Source organism: Entelurus aequoreus, linkage group LG12, assembly GCF_033978785.1.
Source record: "Entelurus aequoreus isolate RoL-2023_Sb linkage group LG12, RoL_Eaeq_v1.1, whole genome shotgun sequence".
Classification (NCBI taxonomy): Eukaryota; Metazoa; Chordata; class Actinopteri; order Syngnathiformes; family Syngnathidae; genus Entelurus; species Entelurus aequoreus.
Window position 1 is genome coordinate 52,482,290 of NC_084742.1, and position 11,156 is coordinate 52,493,445.

General features: G+C 41.6%; 1 protein-coding gene across 2 annotated transcripts in view; it reads left to right on the forward strand.

The window, feature by feature from the left end:
- The window catches only part of ttll12 (tubulin tyrosine ligase-like family, member 12), an 81,812-nt gene extending 73,230 nt beyond the window's left edge, over window positions 1-8,582 (forward strand). For both annotated transcript variants that reach the window (XM_062067051.1, XM_062067053.1), the window contains one exon: window positions 8,278-8,582. In XM_062067051.1, the coding sequence (XP_061923035.1) occupies window positions 8,278-8,429 (152 nt within the window). In that variant the 3' untranslated portion in view covers window positions 8,430-8,582. The remainder of the gene's footprint in view (window positions 1-8,277) is intronic.
- The last annotated feature ends 2,574 nt before the right edge of the window (window positions 8,583-11,156 follow it).

Sequence of the window (11,156 nt, forward strand, 5' to 3'; positions counted from 1 at the left end):
TCAGACTCGGTACCAGATACAAGTGTAAAGCCAGCTTGTTTGTCGGCCTGGTCGGGTTCAACCATGGTCAAAGCCCTCGGAGCAGGTGCACTGGAGGGATATTTGTTGATAGCTGGCTGGATTGCTGTTTGCAATTACCTTGGCCTCTCTCTAGATTGAAGAGGTCAACCCAGTAGAGTGGGAGTAAGCCAATTCCCACCTTTGGCGCCAGGATTTTTGAAGAAATCCTGTAAAATGCCATCCATACCGGCTGTCTTCCCTGTTTTTGTTGCCTTTTGGCAGGCATACATTTCAGCTTTGGTGTAGGGGTTTACATAGACTCAGGTGACAAGGTGTATGTTTTCTTAAGTTTCTTCTTGACTTTATTTCTTGTCTGACCTGTTTATGGTGTCCACCATAAACAGGCCAGAAACTTTTCAAAACCTGGTTAAAGCTCGCTGATGGTAAACCCAGAGAGGCGTTCCGCAGAGTGTGCAAAAAGACTCCGAACTTTGCTCAATGGGCATCAATGCGGTGAAATCCCACACGCTATTAGGTCATCCCTATTAAAGGCAGGGAGCAGGTAACAATGTCACATTTTTTTTCATATACAGTACGACATGGCAATATTTTCTTAAGGGGCATTAAAACAGTATTAAAAAGCATTAAATTGAATTTGCTGTAGAAACCCTGAGCTAGTTATTGGAATTTTGCACTGTTTAAATCCCATTGTAATGCTGTTTGGGTATATACTGTACCACCTTCTAACCAGCAACAGGCCATGTTGCACCGCATATGATAGACTCCTATTATCCCACAATGGTATATACTGTACCACCTTCTAACCAGCAACAGGCCATGTTGCACCACATACGATATACTCCTATGATCCCACAATGGTTTGGACTGTACCACCTTCTAACCAGCAATAGGCCATGTTGCACCACATACGATATACTCCTATGATCCCACAATGGTTTGGACTGTACCACCTTCTAACCAGCAACAGGCCATTCTGCACCACATATGATAGACTTCTATGATCCCACAATGGTATATACTGTACCACCTTCTAACCAGCAACAGGCCATGTTGCACCGCATATGATAGACTTCTATGATCCCACAATGGTATATACTGTACCACCTTCTAAACAGCAGCAGGCCATGTTGCACCACGTATGATATACTCCATCATCCCCACAATGGTATGGACTGTACCACCTTCTAACCAGCGACAGGCCATGTTGCACCACGTATGATAGACTTCTATGATCCCACAATGGTATATACTGTACCACCTTCTAACCAGCAACAGGCCATGTTGCACCGCATATGATAGACTTCTATGATCCCACAATGGTATATACTGTACCACCTTCTAAACAGCAGCAGGCCATGTTGCACCACATATGATATACTCCATCATCCCCACAATGGTATGGACTGTACCACCTTCTAACCAGCGACAGGCCATGTTGCACCACGTATGATAGACTCATATTATCCCACAATGCCAGCAACAGGCCATGTTGCACCACATATGATAGACTCCTATTATCCCACAATGGTATAGACCAGTGGTTCTCAACCTTTTTTCAGTGATGTACCCCCTGTGAATATTTTTTTAATTCAAGTACCCCCTAATCAGAGCAAATAATTTTTGGTTGAAAAAAAAGAGATAAAGAAGTAAAATACAGCACTATGTCATCAGTTTCTGATTTATTAAACTGTATAACAGTGCAAAATATTGCTCATTTGTAGTGGTCTTTCTTGAACTATTTGGAAAAAAAATATATAAAAATAACCCAAAACTTGTTGAAAAATAAACAAGTGATTCAATTATAAATAAACATTTCTACACAGAAGTAATCATCAACTTAAAGTGCCCTCCTTGGGGATTGTCAAAAATGTCCTCTCCTGTTGTTCTCCCCTCTAATGTTTTACAAAAAAGTATGTGCTTATGAATATCGTCAGTATCGATGTATCTGACAAAACCTACAAGTTGTGCATTTCCACTAATATCTGTGGATTCATCCAGCTGGAGGGAAAATGAGTCGCTAAGTTTTCCAACAACTTGCTCAACAATGTATTTTCCCATTTTATCTACTCTCTAGCAAACAGAGTCATTTGATAAAGGCACATTCTTTATTTTCTCGGCTGCGTTTTTATCCAGTATTATCAGCTCTTCAGCGATAGTGAACGGCTTTTTTGGCTTTAGCAACAAGCAAAGACACCGCGTAAGAAGCCTCCAGGGCCAATGTTCCCTCTAATTTTTCATGTGTGTGAGCAAACGCACAAACTCCTTGAGCATTCAGTGGCGCGCATGTGAGCGACATCAGACGTGCACACTGTGGCTACACCAGCGTCACACCTGACCCAAACCTGACATCATAACAATTTAAATGTTTTATTAAAATAATTTTCTGATATAAGTGATTTTGCCCCCTTACAATGACAATAACAAAAATACATGTTTTTCATGAGCTATGTGCTAGTATTGTATGTCTGGCTGCGGGTCCTGCCTTTAAAAGAAATGTTACCCCTTTCAGAGATTACATTTAGTTCCTGTAACTTTCTGTCTGTAAATTACATCTTTTTATTAGCATTTATGAAATCTAGTGACAATATTTCATGAATAATATCCTTAGATTAACATTCTTAATAAATGGCAGTAAAATAAGCACACATCTGATTGTGGAGTCAGTATTACAACCTGGTTGTTGGGGTTGTCTGACTTTTTGTGTGGCCATAAACGCAACACTGGCTAAGTGCCATGAGTGAGTGTGTTGGTGCAGGTGAGACAGAGCGAGCGGCTTCTGTTGAAACGACGGATGACAACGTTGGTTTAAGCCTGGTTTGTATGGCAGAAAATTACCAGTTTTTATAGATACAAGTTTTTTTTACTCATGTTTTTGGTGTGGTTACAAACCGTTTTGCTCAATAAAGTGATTGTCCGTAAAGTGTCTCGACAGACGATAATTGAACTGTGTTGACAAAGATTGTTTTATTCATAGGGGCCACTCTTGTTGTCACCTGTCACTCACAGAGTTGCATTGCAAAATCATACAGAATAAATTGTAATGTGTTTATTTTTGTTTAAAGTTCAGATGGGATTTTTGATTTCCTGCGCGGCATTAATTTGCTATGCGCAGATGACGCGTGAGCAGTGCGCCATTGCGCAGGCGCGCACCTTAGAGGGAACGTTGGACCCTTGTTTACCTTTTTAACCAATGATAAGCAGATTTGTATCCGACACCGCTCTTAGCCAATCATTTGATATGTTACTGCGTTGGGGGCATTTTTTTACGGTCTATGATTGGCTATTGCGCGCTGCAGCCCAGCAAAGATGAAAAAACTCCGCTCTTCAAGCCTAGTGCCTCAAAAAGGAGGACAAATACGTGTCCGGCTTGATGCTGCGCCGGACGCCGGACAGGGCATTAAAAATCCGGACTGTCCGGCCTAAATCCGGACACCTGGTCACCCTACACGTACCCCTAACAGGGACAACCTTTTAGTGACAAGGGTGCATGAAGGACAGAAGCCATACGTAGTTTGGTTAAGTTCTTGCTGTCTCCGCTAGCTTAGCAACCTACAGTACCTTCGAAGCGTCAGTGTTTTCCGAGCTAGTAAAGCTGGGCCAAGCTAGCTAGGCTAAGCTAGCTTGAGTGTGAAGCGATGAAAAAATAAAAATAAAAATAATGCTTTGTATGAATAGCCGCATTATAAAATAGGTTAACGAGTCAGGAAGTAAGGAAAAGGAAAGCAGCCATTATGATCGGGGGGGGGAGGCTATCCTTTTTGACAAGGTGAGTGCTGTAGTGAGTTTAACATGGAGCGTGCTTTTGTAATGTTTGCATGCAGTATGTTTGAGTTTGTCTCAAAATGACAGTATTGTGCTCAGAATCGCAGGCAAAGCTCTTTGGAACAATTACACATGATTGATTGATTAAACATGTATGTGTGTGTGTGTATTTCTTTGGGTTTGGTATTTAGCCGTGTGCGTGCGATAATGGTGTATGTGGGTCATCAGGGTTTTTTCCGTTTCATTTCTTTTATGTATGAAAAGCGCTTTATAAATAATTTGATTGCTGGAGGACCTTAGGGCTGCGGAAAATCTTCATATGTTTAATGTACCGTAAGATTTTTTGTTAAAAAAACCCCCCAATAATGCCATTTTTTGTGGTCCTCCTTGTGGTCGAAAAGTATCTGTGGAAGGGGGCGTGGCCTGCGGGCCTGCAGTGCGTGTGCCATGAGTGCGTGTGTTGGTGCAGGTGAACGAGCGAGCGGCTTCTGTTGAAACGACGGATGATAACGTTGGTTTAAGCCTGGTTTGTATGGCAGAAAATTACCAGTTTTTATAGATAAAAGGTTTTTTTACTCATGTTTTTGGTGTGGTTACAAACAGTTTTGCTCAATAAAGTGATTGATGGAATTCCTGTCCGTAAAGTGTCTTGACAGATGATAATTGAACTGTGTTGACAAATATTGTTTTATTCATTGGGGCCACTCTTGTTGTCACTTGTCTCTCACAGAGTTGCATTGCAAAATCATACAGAATAAATTGTAATGTGTTTATTTTGTTTAAAGTTCAGATGGGATTTTTGATTTCCTGTGCGGCATTAATTTGCACTATGCAGAGGACGCATGAGCGGTGCGCAATTTCGCAGGCGCGCACCTTAAAGGGAACGTTGTCCAGGGCTTTGGCTGATGTTGTGGAGGCTTTCCGCATCGTGTCTTGAGATGACCTGAATTAATTTAGTCTCCTCTTAAAAAAATCAGGTGGCTTACCGACATGGCAAGCGTGTTTTGTCCGGAGATGCCGCTGAAGATGCGCGGCCGCTTCATGCCGCTGTTCGCTAACATTTCTCCACAGAAAAAACACAATGCCTTGGGGGGGTTACAACTCGAAGCCTAAATCCCATTAACACATATTCTTCAGAATACTGTCTGAATTTTGCCGGCTCAGGTTTGGCCTTCTTTGGCACATGTTCCTCCTTGTTTGCAGCTGCATTACTGCTACGTTTTAACCAAGCCTCCATTGTTTTCTACATCGATAGTTGATTGACAGTTGCTGCCGTGTGGCAGTGCCAGGTAGGGTCAAACCATTATGGCATGGGCCATGGGGGAAACTCTGGGTTTATGATAATGAATGGAATAGCCTACTTGATTTGATGTTCAGTTTATGAACTTACATTCATATATGAATTGTTGCTATTTTTAGAATATTAAAAAACAATCTCAAGTACCCCTTGGCATACCTTCAAGTACCCCCAGGGGTACGCGTACCCCCATTTGAGAACCACTGGTATAGACTGTACCACCTTCTAACCAGCAACAGGCCATGTTGCACCACATAGATAGACTCCTATTATCCCACAATGGTATATACTGTACCACCTTCTAACCAGCAACAGGCCATGTTGCACCGCATATGATAGACTCCTATGATCCCACAATGGTATAGACTGTACCGCCTTCTAAACAGCAACAGGCCATGTTGCACCACATATGATATACTCCATCATCCCCACAATGGTATGGACTGTACCACCTTCTAACCAGCGACAGGCCATGTTGCACCACGTATGATAGACTCATATTATCCCACAATGCCAGCAACAGGCCATGTTGCACCACATATGATAGACTCCTATTATCCCACAATGGTATAGACTGTACCACCTTCTAACCAGCAACAGGCCATGTTGCACCGCATATGATGGACTCCTATAATCCCACAAGACTGTATAGACCAGGGGTCACCAACCTTTTTGAAACCAAGAGCTACTTCTTGGGTACTGATTAATGCGTATACCACAATGGTATAGACTGTACCACCTTCTAACCAGCAACAGGCCATGTTGCACCGCATATGATAGACTCCTAATCTCCCACACTGGTATAGACTGTACCACCTTCTAACCAGCAACAGGCCATGTTGCACCACATATGATAGACTCCTATGATCCCACAATGGTATAGACTGTACCACCTTCTAATCAGCAATAGGCCATGTTGCACCACGTATGATATACTCCTATAATCCCACAATGGTATAGACTGTACCACCTTCTAACCAGCAACAGGCCATGTTGCACCGCATATGATAGACTCCTATGATCCCACAATGGTATAGACTGTACCACCTTCTAACCAGCAATAGGCCATGTTGCACCACGTATGATATACTCTTATTATCCCACAATGGTATAGACCAGGGGTCACCAACCTTTTTGAAACCAAGAGCTACTTCTTGGGTACTGATTAATGCGAAGGGCTACCAGTTTGATTCCCACTTAAATAAATTGCCAGAAAAAGACAATTTGCTCAATTTACCTTTAACTCTATGTTATTATTAATAATTAATGATACTTATCTTTGTGGAAACACTGATCATCTTAATGATTTCTCACAATAAATATTAAGATTAAAGATTAAAGTACCAATGATTGTCACACACACACACTAGATGTGGTGAAATTTGTTATATAGAAACAGATAAATATCAATATGCAACACTTTATTTTTATATTTTCTCTAAGTGCACATTTTTCAAATTGAACATTTTCAAATGATCACTTCTAAGACCTTCTTGTGAAATCACAATGTCCCATTTTAACCAGCTAGCCACTAACGTTTTTTTTTTAACAAATCATGCATTACTTTGTACCATGTTTGTACAAATAATAGCTCATGTAAAATACAAAAGTCAACTCTCAAATTTTTAAATATATCATGTCACACTTTGAACCGGACACCAAATCTGTTATCTGTTTCTTTGTCAGTTAGTGAAGACCAAGTCTTTAAAATATTTTTTGGGGATTTTCAAATTCTGTTTGAGTTTTGTCTCTCTTAGAATTAAAAATGTCGAGCAAAGCGAGACCAGCTTGCTAGTAAATAAATAAAATTAAAAAAATAGAGGCAGCTCACTGGTAAGTGCTGCTATTTGAGCTATTTTTAGAACAGGCCAGCGGGCTACTCATCTGGTCTTTACGGGCTACCTGGTGCCCGTGGGCACCGCGTTGGTGACCCCTGGTATAGACTGTACCACCTTCTAACCAGCAACAGGCCATGTTGCACCACATACGATAGACTCCTATAATCCCACAATGGTATAGACCAGGGGTCGGCAACCCAAAATGTTGAAAGAGCCATATTGGACCAAAAAAACAAAAACAAATCTGTCTGGAGCCGCAAAAAATTAAAAGCCATATTACATGTGTCATGAGATATACACTTAATTAAGAGGACTTAAAGGACACTAAATTAGCTCAAATATAGCTACAAATTAGGCATAATGATGCAATATGTACATATAGCTAGCCTAAATAGCATGTTAGCATCGATTAGCTTGCAGTCATGCAGTGACCAAATATGTCTGATTAGCACTTCACACAAGTCAATAACATCAACAAAACTCACCTTTGTGCACTCATGTACAACGTTAAAAGTGTGGTGGACAAAATGAGACAGAAAAAGAAGTGGCATAAAACACGTCCTAGAAAGTCGGAGAAAGTTATGCATGTAAACAGACTATACGGTGAGTTCAAGGACCGCCAAAATAAGTAGGACAAAACGGCGCTCGCCAAATACTTGAATCAGTGAAGCATATTTAATATAAACAGTGTGATTTATAACAATTACGGAGGTTTGTGTCATGTTTGTCCTCCTACAGAAACCATACTAAAATAAAAAAATTGATTTTTTTTTTTCCCCCTCATCTTTTTCCATTCTTCATACATTTTTGAAAAATCTCCAGAGAGCCGCTAGGGCGGCGCTAAAGAGCCGCATGCGGCTCTAGAGCCGCGGGTTGCCGACCCCCGGTATAGACTGTACCACCTTCTAACCAGCAACAGGCCATGTTGCACCACGTATGATATACTCCTATTATCCCACAATATAGCATTCTCATTCAAATTGCATGAACATTAGTAGTGGCACAAAAATTCAGATTGGAGGCTTTTCCAAAAAAAAAAACAGATGTTCCTTGAGCCCAATGAGCCACCCTCTAACCTCGCCCCTGGCTCTGTAGTCTGCAGTCAGCTCACTCTGAAAGAGGTTCTTCAATCAATGCAATCTACATTCTCCAAATATTACCAGTATGTGGACATTTCCACCCCCGATAATCTCAGACAATATTTCTGCCGCCCTTCTCTTATTTCGTAGATGGAAAATATTGATGTTTCCAAGTCAAAGAGTCACTTCAATCACATGACTTTTATATTATTTCAAAAAAAGCATTGTCATTGTTAAATGTGTCTGTGTTTTAGTCTTTAATGTTTGAATTTTGGTACAGGTGAGCGAGTCATGACCCCACAGATTCTCGAGTTGAACTTTAGTCCCGACTGCACCCGTGCCTGCCTCTACCACCCAGACTTCTACAACCACATGTTTCAGACTCTGTTCTTGGACCAGCCGGAGGACTGCCCCGTTACGCAGATCGCATGATTCTTTACTACCCCGGTATGGATATTTGTTTTGGATCTCCATCTCAACATTTAGTACTGAGATTCCTGAGTGATTCATTTTGTTTCCAATACTAATTTACTCTGTGGCTGCTAAACGATGGATAAGGGCAATAAAATCACATTCATAATTCAATTTGTGAGTGATTTGTGTTTTATTTTATGATTATGTGTACTTCTGCTCAAATAAACATTGGGTATACCTTATCGTAGCTTGTTAAAAGTACAAACCCCATTTCCATATGAGTTGGAAAATTGTGTTAGATGTAAAAATAAACGGAATACAATTATTTGCAAATCATTTTCAACCCATATTCAGTTGAATATGCTACAAAGACAACATATTTGATGTTCAAACTGATAAAAAAAATATTTTTTTGCAAATAATCATTAACTTTAGAATTTGACGCCAGCAACACGTGACAAAGAAGTTGGGAAAGGTGGCAATAAATACTTATAAAGTTGAGGAATGCTCATCAAACACTTATTTGGAACATTCCACAGGTGAACAGGCAAATTGGGAACAGGTGGGTGCCATGATTGGGCATAAAAGTAGATTCCATGAAATGCTCAGTCATTCCCAAACAAGGATGGGGCGAGGGTCACCACTTTGTCAACAAATGCGTGAGCAAATTGTTGAACAGTTTAAGAAAAACCTTTCTCAACCAGTTATTGCAAGGAATTTAGGGATTTCATCATCTACGGTCCGTAATATCATCAAAGGGTTCAGAGAATCTGGAGAAATTACTGCACGTAAGCAGCTAAGCCCGTGACCTTCGATCCCTCAGGCTGTACTGCATCGACAAGCGACATCAGTGTGTAAAGGATATCACCACATGGGCTCAGGAACACTTAACAAACCCACTGTCAGTAACTACAGTTGGTCGCTACATCTGTAAGTGCAAGTTAAAACTCTCCTATGCAAGGCGAAAACCATTTATCAACAACACCCAGAAACGCCGTCGCTTCGCTGGGCCTGAGCTCATCTAAGATGGACTGATACAAAGTGGAAAAGTGTTCTGTGGTCTGGCGAGTCCACATTTCAAATTGTTTTTGGAATCTGTGGACGTCGTGTCCTCCGGACCAAAGAGGAAAAGAACCGTCCGGATTGTTATAGGCGCAAAGTTGAAAAGCCAGCATCTGTGATGGTATGGGGGTGTATTAGTGCCCAAGACATGGGTAACTTACACATCTGTGAAGGCACCATTAATGCTGAAAGGTACATACAGGTTTTGGAGCAACATATGTTGCCATCCAAGCAACGTTACCATGGACGCCCCTGCTTATTTCAGCAAGACAATGCCAAGCCACGTGTTACATCAACGTGGCTTCATAGTAAAAGAGTGCGAGTACTAGACTGGCCTGCCTGTAGTCCAGACCTGTCTCCCATTGAAAATGTGTGGCGCAATATGAAGCGTAAAGTACGACAACGGAGACCCCCGGACTGATGAACAACTTAAGCTGTACATCAAGCAAGAATGGGAAAGAATTCCACCTGAGAAGCTTCAAAAATGTGTCTCCTCAGTTCTCAAACGTTTACTGAGTGTTGTTAAAAGGAAAGGCCATGTAACACAGTGGTGAACACGCCCTTTCCCAACTACTTTGGCACGTGTTGCAGCCATGAAATTCTAAGTTAATTATTATTTGAAAAAAAAAAAAAAAAGTTTATGAGTTTGAACATCAAATATGTTGTCTTTGTAGCATATTCAACTGAATATGGGTTGAAAAGGATTTTCAAATCATTGTATTCCGTTTATATTTACATCTAACACAATTTCCCAACTCATATGGAAACGGGGTTTGTAAGAAGCAACTGCTATATTATAGTTAAGTGCTCAAAGATAGAGGACTCTGCTTCCAAAACTCACCTTTGCACCTGTGTTTTCCTCCTGTTAAAGTTTGTAGAACTTTACCTCTGTTTCGCACTCTGGTGATAGACTTGCATCAAATTTAGGACTTGTATTTTCCCAATGTTAAAGTTTGTATATCGGATTTTCCGGACTAGCTGGGTTTCAATCATGTGACCTAGAGGCACATCAGTGCACTTCTGGGTTTCCAGCGTTGGTCTAGACCAGGGGTCCCCAAACTTTTTGACTCGGGGGCCGCATTGGGTTAAAACAATTTGGCTGGGGGCCGGGCTGTATTAATTCCTCGCGCACTAATTGACTAAAAGTGTGCGCACTTGCCGCACACTCGCCCGACACTGGGCCGCGAGCTTGATGATGTCACGTTATCGTTGGGAAAATGCATTTTTCTATGATTTGCCTGAGCAGCTAGGAGACACCGAGAGTAACAAGCGGTGGAAAATGGATTAGAAAGGACAGTGTGGAAGTCGCTTCCCAGCCGTTCCACGGGTAGACACGGCACTGGAGCCAAGCGTGCAGTTTTTGACCAAGTTTTAATGTACATAGATTTTCATCACAAGTTTTTACTCCAGCAGGATGCGACTTTTCAGCCACGTCCGTATACCTCTCTCCCCTCCTGTTCCCGGCCGCTTACTGTTAGAGACAACAGATGATTAGATTAACACGTACCACCTGTGAAATCTAATCACCTGCCAGCTGTGTCTCGCCGCCAGCACATGTCCCGCCCCTATCCGATGGTGCTCGTCCTCAGCACCATAGACAGAAGCGGTGACCTTCGCTCCTGCAGGCGCGCTGGCCACACCTCCCTCCACAGACAGATTTTTAAAAATCCATCCATCCATTTT